Genomic DNA, 24,665 nt, shown 5'->3' on the forward strand with positions numbered 1-24,665 from the left:
TATTTTTAGTAGAGATGGGGTTTCACCATACTGGCCAGGCTGGTCTTGAACTCCTGACCTTGTGATCCACCCGCCTCGGCCTCCCAAAGTGCTGGGATTACAGGCATGAGTCACCGCACCAGGACCAAGAATATGCATTTTTAACAAGCTCCCTGTTTTACCCACACTTTGGAAAGTGGGTTACAGAATAGCGTTAAAAAACAAATGCTGTAAGTTCAAAGGTAAAATGAACCAGATAATTCCATTCAGATAACACTACCAACTTGTGCTCTTGATACCCTGGGTCTCGGTGCTAATCATCTGACTTTTAGTGGTTCCTGCTGAATCATCAGAGACCAGTAGGTGGAATGGTTGTCCTGTTCCTAACTACTCAGGGCAAGAACCAAAAGTACATCCTCTGCAGGCCACAGGTTAGTAGGTTATACACACAGGTAGCAGGATATTAGGTAACAGGCTTAGAGCAATGTCATCCACTAGCTTTAGATGACCTTACCTAAGTTGGCCTGCCATGTGCTACACTGTGTTCCAGCAACCTACCTGTATAAAACTTCATCAGGGAAGGTACCAACAACTTGGTGGAGAGAGGATGGTTCTCAATCATTTCAAAAAACTTCTGGGTTCGTGGCTGAACAGCAGGGTTGGTCATAAACATGACTTCTACCAGTTTGGCCACCAAATATGGGTTTCGGATGTAGTTCTGGTTGCACAACATCACAACAAGGAACATCACAATATCCTGAGTACAGGGCTCATAAAGCGCCTGGGGAGAGTATCTGAACAGAGGCAAGAAGAGCAAGAAAGAGACCGCTGAGAAACTGCTGAGAAACTCACCGTGGGTGAGGGCTGGTGTCAGTAAGTGAGGAGGGGAAGGCAGGATAAACAGGTTTAGGAGTGCCCTTGAAGTCGTTCAGTTTACAGTGACTTTTTTTTTTTTTGATACGGGGTCTCGCTCTGTCGCCCAGGCTGGAGTGCAGTGGCGCGATCTCGGCTCACTGCAAGCTCCGCCTCCCAGGTTCACGCCATTCTCCTGCCTCAGCCTCCTGAGTAGCTGGGACTACAGGCACCCGCCACCACGCCCGGCTAATTTTTTTTGTATTTTTAGTAGAGATGGGGTTTCACCATGTTAGCCAAGATGGTCTCGATCTCCTGACTTCGTGATCCGCCCACCTTGGCCTTCCAAAGTGCTGGGATTACAGGCGTGAGCCATTGCACCTGGCCTTTTTTTTTTTTTTTTTTTTTTTTTTTTTTTTTTTTGAGATGGAGCCTCGCTGTGTCGCCCAGGCTGGAGTGCAGTGGCACGATCTCGGCTCACTGAAACCTCCGCCTCCAAAGTTCAAGCGATTCTCCTGCCTCAGCCTCCTGAGTAGCTGAGACTACAGGTGCCTGCACCATGCCCAGCTAATTTTTGTATTTTTAGTAGAGATGGGGTTTAACCATGTTGGCCAGGATGGTCTCGATCTTTTGACCTTGTGATTCGCCCACCTTGGCCTCCCAAAGTGCTGGGATTACAGGCGTGAGCCATTGCACCCAGCCTACAGTGACTATTCACACTGTAACAAGACAGATTTAAAACCAAACACGGTTACCGGCTGTAGCATGTTAACTATAAACGAAACCTATGATCAAATCAGATAAACTTCACAAAAGATCATCACTACCAAAACATAAACATTTTGATAGTTTTTTTTAATTTCTGATGAAAATGAGAATAAATGAAATTTTTCAAATAGGTGTCTTTTGTATCACTGTGCATAGAACAAATTTTAAAATGTGACTTGAGTTGCTTAAATTCCAAGGTTGGTTTTTCAACAAATAAACCATGTTTTTGAGTCACTTTTAAAATTTCATACCAATCAAAATCACATGTCACCAATGATTTGGGTTTTTTTGTGTATGTTGCCCAGGTTGGAGTGTAGTGGCATGATCTCTGCTCATTGCAACCTCTGCCTCAATTTGGGCTTTTTTTTAAAGGCAGCTTTTATGACAGCAATATAACTTGTTCCATTTACTTTTGGCCCTTATTTTAAAATCATTTATACTAATTTTGTTTTTTGTCTCATTTGTTACAAAACTTTCACAATTTGTATTCTGTGACTGGGGACCTATACTATTTATTATTTTTTTTTTTAAAGAGATGCAGACTTGCTACGTTGCCCAGACTGGTCTTGAACTAGGCTCAAGCAATCCTCCCGCATGTCTGGGACTACAAGCCTGAGCCACAGTGCCCAGCATGACTTTTACTTTTCACAATAGACTTCACATACCACTCCCTCAGCTAGCCATAGGTGCTATCATGGTGCCAAGGGATTGAAATTGTAATTCTTCTAACCTGTAATGTTTTAGAAATAAAATGTTAATTTGATAAACCAAATAAGGATTTGAAAAAAAAATTAAAACCCTACAATACCAGTTAGAAATTCAAACCATTTTTTGGTAAGCATTCTCCAATTTTACAATTGAGACAAATTTTAGTACAAAATATAGATGTGGATATTTCTGGGTTTGGGATGTTCATTCAGACATTTATAAACTGTTTCCTCCTGTTGCTCAGAAACACATATTCAACTATTAGAAATTCAACTCAATTTTCACAGAATACATTATCTGCACTGTTAATCCTGCCTCTGTCTTTGAGATATTATTGGAATTGGACTGGTGCCACAGTTGGATTTATTTTTTCCAGTCTCTAGGCAGCATTCAGTTAAAACAGTTACATCAAATTCCAGGCATGAAATGGAGGTTTGCAACATAGCTCAGAATATTATAGTATTATGCATAAAAACATATTAGAACTATGTGAAATATTAAAGGCACTTACTGTACAATAAAAAATAAAAATTCTGCAACATCTTCTACATAAAACTCAGGCAACGCTGCAAATACCTTGGGGACATCTGAATTTAAAGGCAGTGTTATACTGTCAAAGAGAAAAAAAGCACAATTCATGAAATGAAATTATGGTACATCAAACTACAAGGAGTATTACATTACCATCAGATAAGTATTTCATCTGGGGAAAAAACTCATTCTGTAATACAACTATGTAATAAATACACAGGCAAAGAAACTATAACCAGAAATGAACAGGGAATAATGAAGACAGTGCATATGTAAGGGTATGTGTGAAATGTTTTCCTTTTCTTGATTTCTTTTTTTTCTCCCCTGAGATGGAGTCTCACTCTGTCACCCAGGCTGGAGTGCACTGGTGCAATCTTGGCTCACTGCAACCTCCACCTCCCCGGTTCAATCGATTATCATGTCTCAGCCTCCCGAATAGCTGAGATTACAGGCACGTGCCACCATACCTGGCTAATTTTTGTATTTTCAATAGAGACAGGGTTTTACCATGTTGGCCAGGCTGGTCTCGAACTCCTGACCTCAAGTGATCCACCTGTCTTGGCCTCCCAAAGTGCTGGGATTACAGGTGTGAGCCACCACACCTGGCCCTTTTCTTGATTTCTTTTTTTTTTTTTTTTTTTGAGACAGAGTCTCACCCTGTCACCCAAGCTGGAGTACAGTGGCGCGATCTCAGCTCACTGCAACCTCTGCCTCCTGGGTTCAAGCAATTCTTGTGCCTCAGCCTCCCAAGTAGCTGGGATTACAGGCACCCGCCACCAAACCTGGCTAATTTTTGTATTTTTAGTAGAGACGGGGTTTCGCCACGTTGGCCAGGATGGTCTCGAACTCCTGACCTCAAGTGATCCACCTGCCTCAGCCTTCCAAAGTACTGGGATTACAGACGTGAGCCACGGCGCCCACCCTTCTTGATTTCTTGTTAAGGTTAACGCAATAAGTAAAATGGGAAGGAAATAAAAAGGTCATATTTGGTCATTTTGTGCAACTCAAACTGTCTGAGACAACAGAGCTACACACATTTTTTTTTTTTTTTTGAGATGGAGTCTTGCTCGTCACCCAGGCTGGAGTGCAGAGACATGATCTCGGCTCACTGCAAGCTCCGCCTCCCAGGTTCACGCCATTCTCCTGCCTCAGCCTCCCGAGTAGCTGGGACTGCAGGCACCCGCCACAGCGCCCGGCTAATTTTTTGTATTTTTAGTAGAGATGGGGTTTCACCGTGTTAGCAAAGATGGTCTCGATCTCCTGACCATGTGATCCACCCACCTTGGCCTCCCAAAGTGCTGGGATTACAGGCGTGAGCCACCAAGCCCAACCTACACACATATTTTAAATAATATTTTCCACGCCTTCACAGGTCTTGGGCCAATCTCATCAACATCAGTGAACCAGAGACTTCATAACAGTAAAATAATAATAATAATCAATAAAACAAAAATGGTTGCCTGGAGGAGATGACCAGTTGATGACAAAGCGATCAACAATGTTCTTAGCTCACTCTCTGAATCAGCTGGGTATTCCTGGACCCAGTGCTTAGGAGGGCCTAATATTATCTCCAACTTTTGGCTTCCAATTTATCGATTTCTCTTTCTATCAATCAAAGACTTTATAGCAAATTTTAAAGAAAACGTCAAAATTAAAATAACAGGTGTTGACATTCGCCTATTATTGTAACTAATTACAGGGAAAACACCTATCAATATAACTACATAATCTATATAAATGCAATCTGGAAACTGAGAAGTGAATTCTCTTTTTTTTTTTGGGTGGGGACAGAGTCTCGCTCTGTCGCCCAGGCTGGAGTGCAGTAGCACGATCTCAGCTCACCGCAACCTCCGCCTCCCAGGTTCAAACGATTCTTATGCCTCAGCCTCCTGAGTAGCTGTGACTACAGGCATCCGCCACCAAGCCCGGCTAATTTTTGTATTTTTAGTAGAGACACGGTTTCGCCATGTTGGCCAGGCTGGTCTTGAACTCCTGACCTCAAGTTATCCATCTGCCTCAGCCTCCCCCAAAGTGCTGGGATTACAGGCATGAACCACTGCACCTTGCAGAGAAGTGAATTCTTGATAAAGAAAGGGTTGTGGTTTTAGTTATCAACTTTGAAGGACAATAAAGACAACATAGCCCAGCCAAGGAGGGACGAGGGAAACAGGAAGAAGCGCACTCACTCGGGATATGCGGGGTCCAGGATGCGGAGCAGCAGCTGAATGAGAAGGCCATAAAAATTCAGACATCTTCTCAGGAAGCTCTCGTCAAGTAGGCCAGCATCAGCACAGGCCTTGCACCGTACCAGTTTCTGTGGAAGCAGGGATGCCCCCACCCAAAGATCAGTCAGTAGCTGAGTCCCTACAGGGGGACTGGGCAGGGACTGGGGCCAGGAGATGGGAAATTTGGGTTCCAGAGCTTCTAGAGCTTCATCTCTTAACTAGCTATAAGATGCTGGTTGTGTCTCAAGATCTTTTTCCTGAGAAAAACAAAGGCGTGGCAAGCAAACCACTGAGTACCACCAGGTCTAGCACACAGTTAAAGCTCAAAATGTTGAGTTCCAACGGTCACAAGTAAATAACCTGATGAGGAGAGGGTGGCGACAGGGAGGCCCTTTGGGTGTCAGAGTGGTTAGTGGGAAAAAGCCAAACAATCAGTGTTTGAATTCCAGCGCCGCCTCTTACGAGCTGCCCTCGGGCAAAATGCTGTCCACTAAGGATGGAATTCCCACCTAGAGGCCTGTTGACAGAATTACACACACATGCATGCGCACACTGATGTATACATTTAAGCAGTTTTTTGGTTTCTTATTTATTTATTTTGAGACAGAGTCTTGCTCTGTTGCCCAGGCTGAAGTGCAGTGGCGCAATCTCGGCTCGCTGCAACTTCTGCCTGCCAGGTTCAAGCAATTCTCCTGCCTCAGTCTCCCAAATAGCAGAGATTACACTTGTGTGCCACCACATCCAGTTAATTTTTGTATTTTTAGTAGAGACGGGGTTTCACCATGTTGGCCAGGCTGGTCTCAAACTACTGACCTCAGATGATCTGCCCGCCTCGGCCTCCCAAAGTGCTGGGATTATAAGTGTGAGCCACCATGCCTGGCAATTTAAGCAGTTTATAGATCCCCTTGAAACACATCTGTGGACTGCTTAGGGGGGTCCACAGACCCCAGATAAGGGTCCCTGGTTAATTGTGCATCTTGAAGAAGCCTAGTCTATTAGTAAATAAAACTGAAATCTTAACTGGTACTAGAAAGCTATGTCAGGTAAACTTTCCACATATTATCCTACTGTTCAACAGAATACATGACCAGCTAACATTCAGGTTTATAACTGGAACATGAATAGAAGAAAAATGCATAAATTTGCTATCTATGCTTTATTTGTACAATGTCAGCTGGCATATGTTTTTAGCTATGTCTCACCAGCAAGTATATTCCCATCTATAGTTAGGTTTTGTGTGATGAATCATTTTCAATTAAAAAGAAATAATGAGGGGCAAAGGAAAGAGATCTTTCCACTACCACAGATACTCTTTGTCAAATATCATGGAAATGCATGGCTAGATATACTGGATGAGTGTTGGGGCGAGGGGGTGGGAGACAGCAGGTGAGGAGGGCCCCGCATAAGGCAGGGAAGGGGAGGTGATTTTTGTTGTTGGTTTTTTTTGTTTGTTTGTTTGAGACGGAGTCTCGCTCTGTTGCCCAGGCTGGAGTGCAGTGGTGCGATCTCAGCTCACTGCAAGCTCTGCCTCCCGGGTTCATGCCATTCTCCTGCCTTAGCCTCCCGAGTAGCTGGGACTACAGGCGCCCGCCACCACGCCCGGCTAATTTTTTTTTTGTATTTTTAGTAGAGACGGGGTTTCACTGTGTTAGCCAGGATGGTCTCCATCTCCTGACCTTGTGATCCACCCGCCTTGGCCTCCCAAAGTGCTGGGATTACAGGCGTGAGCCACTGTGCCCGGCCAAGGGAGGTGATGTTAAACTGAGAATCATAAAACCCATTAAGAATTCATAGTCACAGCAGAAGCATATCTATCCATATTCTGTCCTGAGACTGAAATCATTATATACAGATATAAGTTAAGGTATCAACAAGTTTTAAAATATACTATTTTATCGGAAGGGAAAAGAATAACAAAGAAAAAGTAAGGACACTAAACTGCTCACTCAAGGTATATATTCTGTTGGGAAAATTATCATTATGAGGCTGGTCTATAATTATTCCACTTAACTATACAAACCTTAAGCTGAGTTTTACAGCGCTTCAGCATTTCGCGGTGTCTAGTTGCCAGTGGGGAATCTTTCCATTGGCTTTCATTATTTTTCAAATCTTCTACAGTTCTGAAATCAAAGACTAACAGTCAAATGAAAGAAAACAGCCGGATCCATCTTACCCATTCATCTTGCCCATTTCACTGACTCTCACATGCAGTTGTTTGTTTTCGCATTGTTAACATCTTTAAAATCAGAGTATATCTTACAACCAGTGGCAAGTCATAATTTAATTGGCAGCATTTTTCTGTCTTTTTTTTTTTTTTTGAGACAGAGTCTTGCTCTGTCACCAGGCTGGAGTGCAGTAGCACAATCTCAGCTCACTGCAACCTCCGCCTCCTGGGTTCAAGCGATTCTCCTGCCTCAACCTCCCAAGTAGCTGGGATTACAGGTGCTCACCACCATGCCCAGCTAATTTTTTGTATTTTTAGTAAAGACGAGGTTTCACTATGTTGTGCAGGCTGGTCTCAAACTCCTGACCTTGTGGTCCGCCTGCCCCAGCCTCCCAAAGTGCTGGGATTACAGGCATGGGCCACCGCGTCCGGCCATATTTTTCTTTTTTATTGGTTCCTAAAACAATAATGTGTCTTCGAATGGATGGCACTATAGATTTGGTGAATATAATCATCTTTTTTGTTGCAAGAAAGTACATTGTTCCCTTATTTTTCTGGGAGGGAAAAAAAGAAGTCTCTCATGAAAATTCAAGGTTACTTTGCCTATTCAATTACCCAAAACAAAAGGCTATTTTACTAACGGCATCGTCCTTTACAACTGTTCCCTCTGCTCGGAATGCTCTTCTCTGAGGTTATCTCTGGCTTTGCTCCTTCACTCCCCTAAGGTGTCTGCTCAAACACCATCTGTCTCTGCAGTAAAGGCTTCCCCATCACCTAATAGGCTGCATATTTTGAAGACCGACTCACTCAACACTATTTCAACCGCTTTCTATCATGACGTTGTGTGTAATACTAGAGGCTGCTAAAGCTCCAAAAGCTACATTTCCTAGACTCCCCTCCTGCCAGCATTTCTGTAAGACCTAGTTTTCACCGAGATGAGCCCTCACTGAAGGCAGGGTGAGTACTGTGAAGTGATTGCGTGATTGCATGATCCTTCTGGAAGTACAGTGGTAGAGGGGTTTTGGCTGAAGCTGTGGCAGAGGCTGTGCTGTCAGGCTGACCTCCGAAGCAGCTTCCTTGTTCAAAGTATAGCTCTGGGAATCTTCTATTATAGCCATTCCAATGATTCAGTAAACCAACTAGTTCCCCTTTCTGCTTATCCCAGAAGAATTGGATTCTTTTGTCTACAACTGAAACATGAGTATGGTAGACAAAAGAATGGCTCCTCCAAAGTTGTCACATCCAAATCCTTCGAGGGAACCTGTGAACATGTGATCTCCCATGGCGAAAGGGACGTTGTAGATGTGATTAAGGGTATGGGCTTTGAGATGGGAAGAGTATCTTGGATGATTTGGGAGGGCCCAATATAATCACAAAGGTCCTTCTAAGAGAAAAAAGGACTCAGAGACAGAGAAGGAGATGTGACAATGTGACAATGGAAGCAAAGGTCAGAGAGAGAAGGAGATCTTGTTGTTGTCTTTTTTTTTTTTTTAGACTGCTCTATTGCCCAGGCTGGAGTAAAGTGGCATGGAGTAAAGTGGCATCATCTGGCTCACTGCAACCTCTGACTCCTGGGTTCAAGTGATTCTCCTGCCACAGCCTCCCAAGTAGCTGGGATTATAGACACCTGCCACCAGGCCTGGCTAACTTTTATATTTTTAGTAGAGATGGGGTTTCAACATGTTGGCCAGGCTGATCTCGAACTTCTGACCTCAAATGATCCGCCTGCCTTGGCCTCCCAAAGTGATGGGATTATAGACATGAGCCATGTGCCTGGCCTTGTTTTTTGCTTTTTTGAGACAGGGTCTCTCACTCTGTTGCCCTGGAGTGCAGTGGCACGATCTCAGCTCATTGCAACCTCTACCTCCAGGGTTCAAGTAATTCTCGTACCTCAGCCTCCTGAGTAGTGGTGACCACAGGGGTGCGTTACCATGCCTGGCTAATTTTTGTATTTTTTGGTAGAAAAGGGTTTCACCATGTTGGCCAGGTGGGTCTCAAACTCCTGACTTCAAGTGATCCACCTACCTCAGCCTCCCAAAGTGCTGGGATACACCAGGCAAGCGAAGGAGATCTAAAGATACTATGTTGCTGGCTTTGAAAATACAGTAAGGCAGGGTGGGGTGGGGGGTGATGATGAGCAGAGGAACGTAGGCAGCTTTTAGAAGATGGAAAAGGCAAAGGAGATTCTCCCCTAGAGCCTCCGGAGGGAATGCAACCTTCATCTTCTTTTTTTGAGACAGAGTCTCGCTCTGTCTCCCAGGCTGGAGTGCAATGGCGCAATCTCAGCTCACTGCAACCTCCGTCTCCCAGGTTCAAGTGATTCTCCTGCCTCAGCCTCTTGAGTAGCTGGGACTACATGCATGCACTACCATGACCGGCTAATTTTTGTATTTTTAGTAGAGACGAGGTTTCACCATGTTGGCCAGGCTGGTCTCGAACTCCTGACCTCATGTGATCTGCCCACCTCGGCCTCCCAAAGTGTTGGGATTACAGGCGTGAGCCACTACGCTGGGCCAATTTTAGGACTCCTGACCTTTAGAACTGTAATATGTGTTGTTTTAAGTGACTAAAGTTGTGGTAATTTGTTGTTGCAGTCATAGGAAACTAAGATAATGACCTATATGGTTACTGGTATCACAAGAGTTTATAGGTAACAGGCCTTCATGAAGAAAATGGGGCTCTGGGATCAGTTCTTTGGGCTGCATGGTGAAGATACAATTAGTATTTGAGGATGGAACACTGGTAGCCCAAGGCTCTGAGTAGAGAAACAGCTATATAAATGATCCCTGGTGATCTGGAATGAGGATGTGCAGTGGCTACCTCTAATTATGTTGCGGAGCTTATAGAAAAAAAAATGACAGGCTTCAGATTTTAAATTCTTATCTCCAGGAAATGTGAATGAATCAGGAGTTTCTAACACTGCTGTAAAGGAAAGGAGCAGCTTCAGTTCTACAAATTACAGTACAGAAGAAATTAATAACTTTACTGGACCTCTTATCTGAAAGTTAAGGCAAAGACTGGGACCCAAAGAGTTCAAATGGAGGAGTTTAGGAGAACTAGTTGACTCCAAGTATCTAAATCTCTAAATTCCCTGACCCTTGCTTGCTAGCAGAAGCAGTTTCTATAATGACTTCATCGGAGATAGTCACCTTGCAGGGTAATGCTATTTTCCCCTAGGTTCTATCCCATCATCCCTCTTTGCTTCCAGAACCACAGCTAGAGTCAGATCAAGGACTGTCCTTATGGCCTTATTACAAAATTGGAGGCAAGAGAAGCACATATTTGAAGAAAAAAAATGGCAAGATTTGCTAATGTGTTATGCTAGTTTTCTATTGCTGCTGTAACAAGTTACCACAACCTCAGTGGCTTCAAACCACACAATTATAGTCTTAGAGTTCTGGAAGTCTAAAAGGGGTCAGCAGGGATGGTTCCTTCGGGAGGCTCTAGGGGAGAACAAGTTTCCTCGCCTTTTCCAGCTTCCAGAGGTTACCGTGTTGGCTCATGACCCCAGACCACTCCAACCTCTGCTTCCCCATCACATTCCATCTCTCCCTCTGACCCTCCTGATTCCCTCTTATGAAGACCTTTGCAATGACACTAGACCTACCCACATAATCCAGGATAATCTCCCCACCTCAAGATCATGAACCTGATATCACAGTTGCAAAGTCCCTTTAATCAACTTAGATAACATATTCACAGGTTCCGAGACCAGGATGTGGGCACCTTTGAGATGCCATTATTCTACCTACCACATATGTACTGCAGAAACATGACGGTTATGTAGGATTATGTATGGGAATGGATTCTGAGGATGCTTGATCAGCAAGAGAAGAAAATGCTGATATACTTCTATGTAGGGCTAAAATCACTGACATGATTATACCTACCAGAGACCCTGAATTCAGTATTATTCTGAGTTGGGAGAGGTTCATATTGTGCAACCAACTAGTCGACCGAAACTTTGAATTGACAGTGACCTATACTGAATGAAGCTGAGTTGCCAAATATTCTTTGATCTAATTCAGAGGAAATGATTCAAAACTTAAAGAGCTTGGAAAATTAAGGCGGATTTACCTTATGTGATTAGCTCAGATAATTCTCTTTCCAATATGCATATACACACCCCAACTATGTCCTAGAAGATACTTCTTAAATCACAGCATTGAAAAATACACAGATGAGGTGAACATAAATGTCTCTGGAAAGCACAATAAAGGCTATCTGCTGCAAGCTGGGAGCAAAGGTTCTAGATGGTTCCATTGAAATGGACCCTCTAAAGCCAGTGGGAGTGACCGTATCCCAGGAGGTAATCCATCGGAGGATAAAGAAACAGATAAATCCACAATCATAGTTTGAATTTTTTATAAGATTCTCTCAGTAATTGATATTATAAGCTGATAAAATCATTAGATATAAGGAAAACTTAAACAGAAAATTAACAAACTTGACCTAAATAATATATGTGGAACACTGTAAAAACAACAGATAGCAGTCTTTTCAGGTCTACTAATTTAAAAGGCTATAAAGTAAATTTCAATAAACTTCAAAAGACACAAATCACATAAAATATATTTTCTTACCATGATGGAATTTAGCTAGAAATCAATTAACAAAAGATACATAGACAAATACCCTCAGAACCTAGAATTTAAATAATATATTTTGAAATAACCCACAGGTTATATAAGAACAAACAAAAATTAGAAAACATTTTGAACTGAGTAATAAAGATATGATATACCAAAAATGAGGGATGCAGCTAAGGCCACACTAAGAGAGAAACAAAATAGTCTTAAATACACACATAAGCGAAAGAGTTGGAAAGGATGATCTAAATATCCATCTCAAGAGGCAGTAGAAAGCCAATTAAAATGGGCCGGGCTTGGTGGTTCACGCCTGTAATCCCAGCAAGGCCTAGGCAGGCAAATCACCTGAGGTCAGGAGTTCGAGACCAGCCTGACCAACATGGAGAAACCCTGTCTCTACTAAAAATACAAAATTAGCTGGGCGTGGTGGCGCATGCCTGTAATCCCAGCTACTCAGGAGGCTGAGGCAGGAGAATTGCTTGAACCCAGGAGGCAGAGGTTGTGGTGAGCCAAGATTGCGCCATTGCACTCCTGCCTGGGCAACAAGCCTGGGCAACAAGAGTGAAACTCCTCTCAAAAACTAAAATAAATAAATAAATAAATAAAAGCAGAAATAATAAGGATCCTACAGACATTAAAATGATAAAAGGATATTATGAACAACTTCATGCCAAAACATTTTCAAACTTTAGAAAAACTGACACAAGATGTAATGAAAATCTAAATAGTCTTATATATGTTAACTGACTTAAATCCATAATTAAAAACATCCCCACACAGAAAACTCTTAAGCCCTGACAACTTCATCACTGAATTTTTTCTGACATTTAAGGAAGAAACAACATAATTCTTATACAATAAACTCTTCCAGGGAACATAAAAAACAGGAGAATATTCTCCAGTTCCTTCTTTTTTTTTTTCTTTTGTTGAGACGGAGTCTCACTCTCTTGCTCAGGCTGGAGTGCAGTGGCTCGGTCTTGGTTCACTACAACCTCTGCCTCCTGGGTTCAAGCGATCCTCCTGCTACAGCCTCCCAAGTAGCTGGGATTACAGGCATGCGCCAACCATGCCCAGCTAATTTTTGTATTTTTAGTAGAGATCGGTTTTCACTATGTTGGCCAGGCTAGCATCCAACTCCTGACCTCAGGTGATCCGTCCGCCTCGACCTCCCAAAGTGTTGGGATTACAGGCGTAAGCCACTGTGCCCAGCCCCCAGTTTCTTCTATGAGGCAGCATAACCTTGATACCAAAATTTGAGATGCACTTAACAAGAAATGAAAATTACAGGTCAGGCTTTCTTTTGAACAGATGCAAAAATCCTAAACAGAATATTAGCAAATTGTATATCCAATTAGATATAAAAACATTAATATAAAAGTTTACTCCAGGAGTGAAAGACTGGTTTAATAACAGAAAACAAACTGATATAATTCAACCACATTAACACAATAGAGAGAAAAAAGTCTAGTCTCCTCAATGGATATGGCAAAAGTATTTAATAAAATTCAACTAGTGCTAAGGGAATTAACTATTGAAATAAAAGGAAATTTTCTTAATCTGGTAACTGAGGATATATAGAAAGCTTTCCTCCACCAACTGAAACAAGATGGAAATTTCGAGGTTATTTCTATTCAGCATTGTACTAAAAATTACAGCCTGGGCACTAAGGCATGAAAAAAAAAGTATAAGAAATAAAATTGTCATCATTTATAGACATGATTATGCGTAGAAAGTAAATCATAAAGAATCTGCAGAGAAACTATTAGAATTAGTAAGTGATTTTAGGCCAGGCACGGGGGCTCATACCTGTAATCTCAGCACTTTGGGACGCGGAGGCGGTCGGATCACCTGAGGTCAGGAATTTGAGACCAGCCTGACCAACGTGGAGAAACCCCGTCTCTACAAAAAATACAAAAAATTGGGCCGGGTGCGGGGGCTCACGCCTGTAATCCCAGCACTTTGGGAGGCTGAGGAGGGCGGATCACAAGGTCAGGAGATCAAGACCATCCTGGCTAACATGGTGAAACCCCGTCTCTACTAAAAATACAAAAAATTAGCTGGGCGTGGTGGCGGGCGCCTGTAGTCCTAGCTACTCAGGAGGCTGAGACAGGAGAATTGCTTGAACCCAGGCGGCAGAGGTTGCAGTGAGCCAAGATCACGCCATTGGACTCCAGCCTGGACTACAGAGCGAGACTCCATCAAAAAAAAAAAAAAAAAAAAATGGCCGGGCGTGGTGGTGCGCATCTGTAATACCAGCTACTTGGGAGGCTGAAGCAGGAGAATCGCTTGAACCTGGAAGGCAGAGGTTGCAGTGAGCTGAGATTGTACCACTGCACTCCAGCCTGGGCAACAGAGCGAGACTCTGTCTCAAAAACAAAAACAAAAAAGAATTAGTAAGTGATTTAAGCAAGGTAGATACAGAGATATAAATACGATTCAGTTTCTCATATAGTCAGACTACGCAGGTTCTAGACCAAAAAGCAGAAGTGGCATCATTATTATTGCAGATAACCTGCTCAAAAATATTTGCTTCTGTGTTCCTGTGACTTCTGTTTGCTGGTGTTAGTACACAGGAAAAAATGCTTAGAGTAAGAAACACAACGATGGTGCTAATGAATTGGAAATTTGAGGCTGCTATCTGGCCATTTTGGACTCCTCATGCCACAGAACAAGCCAAAAAGAGAATTACAGGTAGGCAGGAGTAAATGATCTTGGTTATCAAGGGAAACCATGGTTACTTTTTCACAGTCCAGAGAAGAAGGGGTATGTCTGAAACCCAGGGGATCCTTTAAACTTTTAAAGTTTGAAGTGCCTCCTGGTAATGTATGCCCAGTGGGAAAAGTTAATGGAAGTCTGTAGTAACCATAAACAGAGTGAAATGCCCAGGGTTCAGAATTCTCAGAAATCAAGGTTTGGATCACTTCACCAGGTAAAGAAGTGTGGACAACTGAGCAACATGGATGTGGTGGTGGAGGCAGACAGAACACTATATAACATACACACCTCCCCCAACATTCAAAACTACTGTTCACAATGGAATTGCTTGCCCCTGAGAAAAAGTGGTAACTCAGGCAATCCCAGGACACGGTATCATGGCACATACCTATTGAGCTCCCGGATAGCCCGGAGTCTGCGGATATAGCGACGGCAACTAGGCAGAATAGAGAGGTGGTGAGCATGCAGCGTGAGAAAGAAGCACTCCGTAGGGAATTTCGGCTCAGAAAATGGAGGCTGATCGCCATCTAGGAAAAATAACATCATTCCCTAAATAAAATCTATTGCATGTCTCAATCAGAGAAAAAGCTCAATTCAGAAGAGAAAATTACATTTGAATTTTTATGAAGTTTAAAGATACTTTTCATTTATTTATTTATTTATTTATTTGAGATGGAGTTTTGCTCTTGTCACTCAGGCAGAAGTGCAATGGCATGATCTTGGCTTACTGCAAATTCCGCCTCCCAGGTTCTAGTGATTCTCCTGCCTCAGCCTCCTTAGTAAGCTGGGATTACAGGCATGTGCCACCACACCTGGCTACTTTTGCATTTTTAGGAGAGACGAGGTTTCACCATGTTGCTCAGGCTGGTCTCGAACTCCTGACCTCAGGCAATCTACCCTCCTTGGCCTCCCAAAGTGCTGGGATTACAGGTGTGAGCCACCATGCCCGGCCAGAAGTTTAAGGATACTTTTGCAATTATAAACTTAAACAATGCTACAAGAAGAAGAGAATTCCTGTTAGCTCCATTCAAGGACCACCATATTCTGTCCTACCTCGTTAAATGTGTATATAGATGTCCATCACAATCTTTTTTTTTTTTTTTTTTTTTTGAGAGAGGGTCTTACTCTGTCACCTAGGCTGCAGTGCAGTGGTAAGATCACAGGTCACTGCAGCCTCAATTTCCTGGGCTCAGGCAATCCTCCTGCCTCAGTCTCCTGGGTGGCTGGGAACACAGGCATGTGCCACCATGCTGGGCTAATTTTTTTCTTTGTAGACATGGGGTTTCCTTATTTTGCCCAGGCTGGTCTTGAACTCCCGGGCTCAAGCTATCCTCCCACTTCAGCTTCCGAAAGGGCTGGGATTATGGATGTGAGCCACCATTCCCAGCCCATCAACAATCTTTGGTGATGTTCCTTACTGATTTATTATATAAAATCTCCATTTTTCAACACAATACAGAAATATTTAAATCTCGAAATGGTATTAAATTATGTTAATAAACTACTGATTCCAAAGCCGTTTCCCTGCATATTTCTTTTTTCTAATTTTTTTCTATTATAAATAATAGTACTACTGGGAGGATTTATGTAAACAAAATTATTCCTTTTTCCTCCAACTTTGGGAATATAACCTGAAAAGTAGAATTACTGAGAACAACAGTATTATAATTTTTGCTATGAATCACCAGAATTCACTTTAGATAGGTTAAATAAATTGATTAAATATCATCTACTTCTTCAAAAACTTACATTCTATTTTATCACTTTGGTTTTGGCTTTTTTATAGATATATTACGATAACTTGAATTTTTTTTGTCAATTTGTATCTGTTTTTTTTTTTTTTTTTTTTTTTTTTTTTTGAGACAGAGTCTCACTCTGTTGCCCAGACTGGAGTGCAGTGCCGTGATCAAGGCTCACTGCAAGCTCCGCCTCCTGGATTCAAGCGATTCTCCTGCCTCAGCCTCCTGAGTAGCTAGGATTACAGGTGCATGCCACCACACCTGCTAATTTTTGTATTTTTAGTAGAGATGGGGTTTCACCATGGTGGTCAGGCTGGTCATGAACTCCGGACCTTTTGATCTGCCCACCTCAGCCTCCCAAAGTGCTGGGATTACAGGCGTGTGACACCATGCCCAGCTAATTTTTGTATTTTTAGTAGAGATGGGGTTTCACCATGGTGGTCAGGCTGGTCTTGAACTCCTGACCTCGTGATCCACCTGCCTCAGCCTCCCAAAGTGCTGGGATTATAGGTATAAGCCACCACGCCAGGACTACTGTATTAATTTTTATTATGTTTCTCTATCTCTTAAGTTCATTTTATGGTGAGGTGGTTAACAATCTGTGAGGAATTACTAGCACGCAGACAAGAGGGCAGTGTTTTAATGACCGAGTCATGAACACAGTACTCACAGAGTTCAGTCAGCCAGTCGTTCACATCTTCCATCGTTGCATTCACACGTGTCTCATCATTTGGAAGAGTAATCCGACATCTTGGGTGAAAAATATACGTGGGATCAACTGTTTCTAACTTGATTTTTGTACTTAGCTGCTGCAGTACCCAAAGGAAATTCAGCATAAATCCATCTGTAGACACCAATCTATCATCTGTCTGTGAAAGTTGAAAAGAAAAAGTATTTTTAAACATTAAAAAAAATTTTTTTTGAGATGGGGTCTCACTCTGTTGCCCAGGCTGGAGCGAAGGGGTGTGATCTCGGCTGCAACCTCCGCCTCCCAGGCTCAAGCAATCCTCCCACCTTAGCCTCCCAAGTAGCTGGGACCTAAAGTGATCCACCCACCTCAGCTTCCCAAAGTGCTGGGATTACAGGTGTGAGCCACTGTGACCAGCCAAGAAAAAGTATTTAAAATAACATGAATAGAAATTTTGGCAAACTTTGTAAGAAAGCAGACTGAACTTTCAAACATAACTGTATCCTAAAGTCAATGAGAAGACATATATCTCATCACCACTGTCATTCCATTAATTCTATATTAGCAGGTGCTACTTGTGGAATACCACCTATTATATAATTATTATTTATGTAAGAGGAATTTTATACATTCTTTTCTTTTCTTTTCTTTTTTTTGAGATGGAGTTCCACTCTTGTTGCCCAGGCTAGAATGCAGTGGCGCGATCCTCGCTCACTACAACCTCTGTCTCCCGGGTTCAAGTGATTCTCTTGCCTCAGCCTCCTGAGTAGCTGGGATTACAGGCACCCGCTACCACGCCCGGCTAATTTTTTGTATTTTTAGTAGAGACGGGGTTTCACCATATTGGCCAGGCTGGTCTCGAACTCCTGACCTCAGGTGATATGCCCGTCTCGGCCTCCCAAAGTGCTGGGATTACAGGCATGAGCCACCGCGCCCGGCCATTTTATACATTCTTTTACTGAACCATCACAATAATTCTTACAGGTCAGTAATACTGCTGTTAACATTTTATGCAGGAGGAAATAAAGACTCAGAGACCCTGAAGTGATTTGCCTGAGCCTCAAAATTAGTAAGTAGAAACACAATAAATGTTTCTTTCTTTCTTTTTTTTTTTTTTTTGAGACAGGGTTTTACTCTGTTGCCCAGGCTGTAGTGCGGTGGTGCAAACATAGCTCACTGCAGCCTCAACCTCCCGGGCTTAAGCGATCCTCCCACTTCAGCCTCCTGAATAACTGGGTCTACAGGTCTATGCCACTACACTGGCTAATTTTTTATTTTTTTTGTAGAGACAGGGTCTCCCTATGTTGCCCAGGCTGGTCTCAACCTCCCTGGCTCAAGTGATCCTCTTGCCTCAGCCTCCCAAGTAGCTGAAACTACAGGCATGCACCAGCCACCATGCCCAGATAACTTTTGTATATTTTGTAGAGATGGGATCTCATTATGTTGGCAGGACTGGTCTCAAATGCCTGGGCTCAAGCGATCCTCCCACCTCGACCTCCTAAAGTTCTGAGATTACAGGCGTGAGCCACCATGCCTGGCCTCTTTCTCCTCTTTATTTCCCTCAAAAGCATCAAAACAAGTAGCTCCACTTGTTATCATGTGACATTGTTTCTCTAGGTGACAGCATCAGCACGCTCCTGCATTAACAATATAATAATGTAACTTGATTACCTCTGTTAAGAAAAAAATAATAATACAACAATGATAAGAATGATAGTTAATATTGGTTGAGTGATCACTGTGTACCAGGCACCATTCTAACAGCTTTATATATAATAAACCCAGTACTAGTAGTACCCCAACTTAGCAGATGAGGAAACGGAGGCACAGAGGAGTAACTGTCTAAGGTCCCGCAGTTAGTAAACGGTGGAACCATGATCAGAAATCACAAGATCTGTGCTCTTCTCTCTACATGATTTTTGCTTCTGAGTATACATGTCACATCATTCATTCATTATTTATTACTAATCAAGGAAGGATGCCCTTTTCTCCTCTGGCAAAGCAGCCGCAGCCACTGGCCTGTCTCAGCTGGATCGAAGCACTCACGCCCTTGCAGCTGCCTCCTTGGGTCTGTTCCTGGCTGCTCCCTCCTGTTTTGGTCCATCTACACAGCAGCTTTTGTGGTTTCCCTGCTGAAAACCCTCCCATGACAGTTCTGATCACGTAAACCTAACCTGATGGTGCCCTGCCTATCCACTAACTCCAGGACCCGACATTCCCTCCTGTTCACTCTTCTCCAGCCACAAAAGCCTGCGTGCTGGGCTTGTACCAAAGCTGCTTCGTTTCCACATTGGATAGCTCTTTTCTCAGCCACTACAATGGCTGGCTCCTTCCTGTGAAACAAATGTCACCTCCTCAGGGAGGCCTTTCCTGCCACCCAATCAAAAATCACCTTCAGACCTTCCTTCTGGTACCTACAGTTCTTCTCATGTCATTTACTTTGCTCTATTTTCTTCACTGATTATACAACTGTCTAAAATCATGTATTTATATGTCTACTTCTTTATCCTGTCGAACATGGGCTCCACAAAAGCAGGAAACTCGTCTACCTTGTTCAATACTGTACCCCCACTCCTAGAACAGTGCCTGGTAGGTGCTGACTAAATCTGGGTCAGATGAATGAATTTGACTAACAGTGAAAAGCAGTCTGTAGGAATCCTACCTGCATCTGTGCTTTCTTCATATTGGCATTGACGACAGCCGCCATGTAACTGAGAGCAGCCTCACGGGTTTCGCCATTTAACAAAATACTATGCAGAATCTTAAAAAGCTCTTGCTGAAATTTATTTTTAAAAAGAAGAAACAAATTAAAACTATTTTGCACATGATTCCTTTTTGACTTCATGAACAGCTAGCCTACTTCCCACGTTCTCTCCTCTCCCACTTCTACTCATTTCAGAAGAGCCTGAGTGAAAGAATATAAGAAATATCCATACCCAACTATGTCAAAGTAATCAGCATGAAAGCAGAATATGGAGTGGGGGAGGTAGGCAGTTACAGGTTTTTTTTTTTTTTTTTTTTTTTTTTGAGACAGAGTCTAGCTCTGTTGTCAGGCTGAAGTGCAGTGGTGCAATCTCAGCTCACTGCAACCTGCGCCTCCCAGGTTCAAGCGATTCTCCTGCCTCAGCCTCCCGAGTAGTTGGGATTACAGGCACACGCCGCCACGCCCAGCTAAGTTTTGCATTTTTGTTTGTTTTTTTTTTTTTGAGACAGAGTTTTGCTCTTATTGCCCAGGTTAAAGTGAAGCGGCACATCTTGGCTCAGTGCAACCTCTGCCTTCCAGTCTCAAGCGATGCTCCTGCCTCAGCCTCCCAAGTCGCTGGGATTACAGGCGCCCGCCACCACACCCAGCTAATTTTTTTTTGTATTTTAATAGAGATGGGGTCTCACCATGTTGGTCAGGCTGGTCTCAAACTGCTGACCTCGTGATCCACCCGCCTTGGCCAATTTTTGTATTTTTAGTAGTGATGAGGTTTCACCATGTTGGCCAGGATGGTCTTGACTTCCTGACCTCGTGATCAGCCCATCTCGGCCTCCCAAAGTGTTGGGATTACAGGCATTAGCCAACGCGCCCAGCCGGCAGTTAGTTTTAATAAAATAGGCTTTGTTACTTCCTTCCCATGATCAAAATTACCTTAGTTACCCAAGCCTGTAACTTCTTTGCCTGTTTCTTTTTTTGAGATGGAGTCTTGCTCTGTCGCCCAGGCTGATGTGCAGTGGCGTGATCTTGGCTCACTGCAACCTCCACCTCCTGGGTTCAAGTGATCCTTGTGCTCAGCCTCCCGAGTAGCTGGGATTACAGGCACGCGCTGCCATGCCTGGCTAATTTTTGTATTTTTAGTAGAGACGGGGTTTCGTCATCTTGGCCAGGCTGGTCTCAAACTCCTGCCCTCAAGTGATCCACCCCCCTTGGCCTCCCAAAGTGTTGGGATTACAGGCATGAGCCATCACACCCGGCCCTTCTCTGCCTTTAAGTTTGAGAATTGAAGACATATTAATCTGCATTTGGGATAAGCAAGTCAGTGAGGGTGTGTGCAAACTAACAATTCTTGCTCACCCTCACAGTGTAAATGCCTAAGGGCCAGCTGGAGGAGGAGCCGGGCCACTAAGCTTAGGACCAGTTCCCAGTGATGCTACATACAAAGGCAACATACCGCTGTTGTTACAACCTGTTATTCAAGACACAGGTTACTTACTTATAGTTTATCTTTTTTATGTAAGATCGAATTGGCTTTTGTTAGCCGTTTGTCTACTGGGCATAGTCCAGTCTACAAAATAAAAGCTCCGTATCTGGAGCTCATCTTTGATACTTCCTCTGGATTTGTTTTCTGAACACTTACCCTTCCGAGCTCTAAGTAATGCTGCAATGATTGGCTAACCACACGAGTGTTTTCCAGGGTAATGGCAGGCCCTGAGAAGTATTTTTCAACCACTTTAACCTGGAAAGAGAAGGAAAAAATGCAGTCAACATATAATGCACACTTGGGAAAGAATCTGAATAAAAGGGTAGCAAAGTGCAAGTAGCCACTATACTTACATCATCTTCTGCAAAGACTGAGAAGCTAAAGAAAGCCCCCAAGTAAGAGAGTCTCTGCAGCTCCCGCCCACAGCCAGGACTTAAGGATTTCGGTAACCACAACGGCAAAGAAGCAACCTAGGCAGAAGATGGAAGAGCCAGTCAAGCCGCTGAACAGGCTGGTGAGGTAAAAATGTAATGCAAACCCTCCAGCTCCTCTGTATTTTCACAAGATATTATTAAAACTTTAATGTTTCAGCCAGGCATGGTGGCTCACGCCTGTAATCCCAGCACTTTGGGAGGCCAGTGTGGGTGGCGGTGGGTCACCTGAGGTCAGGAGTCCGAGACAACTCTGGCCAACAAAAATTAGCAGGGCGTGGTGGTGTGTGCCTGTAATCCCAGCTACTGGGGAGGCTGAGGTAAGATAATTGCTTGAACCCAGGAGGCAGAGGTTGCGGTGAGCTGAGATTGCACCACTGCGCTCCAGCCTGGGTGACAGAGTGAGACTCTGTCTCAAAAAAAAGAATGTTTAAGTTTCAGGATACTATTTGATGAAGTTCAAATGAACTCTTCTTATACCACCAAAGGACTCGAATAACTTTTCCATACCTCTTGTTAGTTTAGTTGTACAACACTTGTCAAGGAAAAAAAAACAGGCCCGGTGAGGTGGCTCACGCCTGTAACCCAACACTTTGGGAGGCCGAGGCAGGTGGATCACCTGAGGCCAGTAGTTCGAGACCAGCCTGGCCAACATGGTAAAACTCCATCTCTACTAAAAATACAAAAAAATTAGCCTTGCATGGTAATGCATGCCTGTATTCCCAGCTACTTGGGAGGCTGAGGCACGAGACTCACTTGAACCCAGGAGGCGGAGGCTGCAGTGTGCCAAGATCCCACCACTGCACTCCATCCAGCCCGGGTGATAGAGTGAGATTCTTAGAAAAAAAAGGGAAAAAAATCATAGAAATGAACAACTGTAATGCAGGATATATAGTGTCTAACAAAAATGTAACAGTTGAGAGCCTCCCAGACACGTTACCTCCGCCTACACCTAAACGTCCTTCAAGAGACATTTTCCAGGCCATCTCACTGGAGGAATGCCTTCTGGGTTATGATATATTCACTGAAAATGTGCAAGCCCATCAGGTGAGTGCTTACCAAATTGCACACAGGGTGTGTCTTCCCAAACTTGGTTTCACAGAGCTCACCTAGTGCCTAGAAATAAGATCAGAGTCATTTAAACGCATTTCATCTTAAACTGACTGTCATTTGTAGCATAAAGAAACAGTTTTAACTGCTGCTATAAATTCATTCCCTCTAAAATGGCACACATGTATTCCCTCTGAAATGGCAGCAGCTTTACTAGTTTTTTTGATTAATAAACTAAAACACATGCAATGTGAAAAACTTGAAATAAAACAGAAACATAAAATGAAACTAAAAATTACTCAAGCTTTACCCTCAAAGATAACCTCTATTGATATTTTGAGCAACAGTTTTCCAGATATATTTTTGTGTACTGTATCTATATATGTTTTTTACAAAAAAGTTTTTCCACTTCATATCTTTTCATGTCAAAAAGATTTATTTCATAAACTTTAGATGGCTCCTCTTGCCAGCGTTAAACATGACTATAAATAATTACAATTTAATAAGCTATCAAATTCAAAACATATTTAAAAACATAACTTGGTTTCAAGATTTCTAGTACTTTTAAGAATTCCAACACTTTCCTTCAGAGATCCAACCATCCTAACATTAGAGAATGATGAAAAACACTTTTTAGGGACATAAACATAATTTAGCATGCCCATGGTAACTCAATCAAACATTATTTTAAACAGTTAATTTCCTCTGTGATTCGGTCACAGCTCTAGAAGTTGCTACATGAGCCAAAGAGTGCATTTAGGCACTGACACAACATTGAGATGCCTTTGAGTTCAGGCAGCCTCGACTCAGAAGGAAGCGTTCTCTCTGCCTAGTGCAGGAGTTCACAAACGTGGCTGCATATTAGGATCACATGGGAAGCCTTTGGAAACCCCAATGCCATGCCACACCCCTGGTGAATTAAATCACAAGGTCTGGGGTGGGGAGCCAGGCAGAAACACCTTTAAAGATCCCCAGCTGATTCCAAGGTGATTCCAACGTATGGCACAGCAGGATCCACTGACCTAGAGAATGATCACAATGATTTCTGATTTTAGCTTCAACAGTCTTCCACTTCCTGCCTCTCATTATTGTACCCTCTCACTCACTGTGTCCTCGTTATTATGCAAGCATCAATAATGGCACAAAATGAAATCATTGTCTACCACAATGGAGGCCTCTGTCTTTTGAACAAAAGGGCATTTTGGTGATATCAGATGCTAAAAGCTCCCCACTGAAACATCAAGCTAATTCACACCACAACCCAAAAGCCAACAATCCCATGAAGGAACATCTACATAATATGGTGATAATTAGTGTTCACTAAAATATTTCATCACTGAACTCAAACAATCAGATTATTTCACTTCCTTTTATCTGCCACAGGCAGAACAATACATAAGGATTCAAAGAATTTTATCAGGAGCCCCAATAACATGTACAATGGAAAGAGCTCTGGCATAAATCCACTTAAAATTATTTTTTAAAGTAGGAATTCTGGTTTCACCTTCTAATTTCCCAGCATTCTTGTAGCCTTTTAGTGCCATGACAGGTTTGAATTTTTTAAATAGATAAATACACCCTTTGTGTACAGCTCTGTTTTAACATTTATCACAGTATCTGTTCAACTGTTGTGCTGTAGCTCTTATTTTTGCAGTAGATTATGAGTGCCTTGAGGAGAGGGACCTTGTCTTCCTAGCTTCTGTATCCCCAGTGTCTAGCACAGAACAGATCATCAGTAATGAATTCATGGTATAATGGAATCCAATCAGTGGAACAAGTAAAAGAAATACAGTAAGAAAAACAACCATGGTCTCAATTTACATAAGACTTAATTTATACACAGAATAAACTAATTTCATTTTGATATTTTTTCCTTTATCCTTCTGCAATGAAAATATTCAGTAACACTTCAAAACACTTTTTTCCCAAAATTTCAAATAAGCGAATTCAGAACAGAAAAGAGCTTCTAATTTTCATTCTAGTTTCAGCATTTTCACAACATTCAAGTCTCCCCATGGGAATCTAGCTGAAGTTTCTGTCTG

General features: G+C 42.7%; 1 protein-coding gene across 4 annotated transcripts in view; it reads right to left on the reverse strand.

Annotated features, from left to right (window-relative positions):
• Positions 1 to 24,665, reverse strand: part of UBE4B (ubiquitination factor E4B) — a 148,326-nt gene that overhangs the window by 29,088 nt on the left and 94,573 nt on the right. For all 4 annotated transcript variants that reach the window (XM_024253272.3, XM_054556655.2, XM_054556663.2 and 1 more), the window contains 10 exons: positions 22,633 to 22,689; positions 21,496 to 21,612; positions 21,299 to 21,397; positions 19,621 to 19,734; positions 16,941 to 17,139; positions 14,920 to 15,058; positions 7,084 to 7,183; positions 5,025 to 5,152; positions 2,819 to 2,917; positions 538 to 773 (listed from right to left, as the gene is read on the reverse strand). In XM_024253272.3, coding sequence (XP_024109040.1) covers positions 538 to 773; positions 2,819 to 2,917; positions 5,025 to 5,152; positions 7,084 to 7,183; positions 14,920 to 15,058; positions 16,941 to 17,139; positions 19,621 to 19,734; positions 21,299 to 21,397; positions 21,496 to 21,612; positions 22,633 to 22,689 — 1,288 coding nt within the window. The remainder of the gene's footprint in view (positions 1 to 537; positions 774 to 2,818; positions 2,918 to 5,024; positions 5,153 to 7,083; positions 7,184 to 14,919; positions 15,059 to 16,940; positions 17,140 to 19,620; positions 19,735 to 21,298; positions 21,398 to 21,495; positions 21,613 to 22,632; positions 22,690 to 24,665) is intronic.

Source organism: Pongo abelii, chromosome 1 (assembly GCF_028885655.2).
Source record: "Pongo abelii isolate AG06213 chromosome 1, NHGRI_mPonAbe1-v2.0_pri, whole genome shotgun sequence".
NCBI classification, from domain to species: Eukaryota; Metazoa; Chordata; class Mammalia; order Primates; family Hominidae; genus Pongo; species Pongo abelii.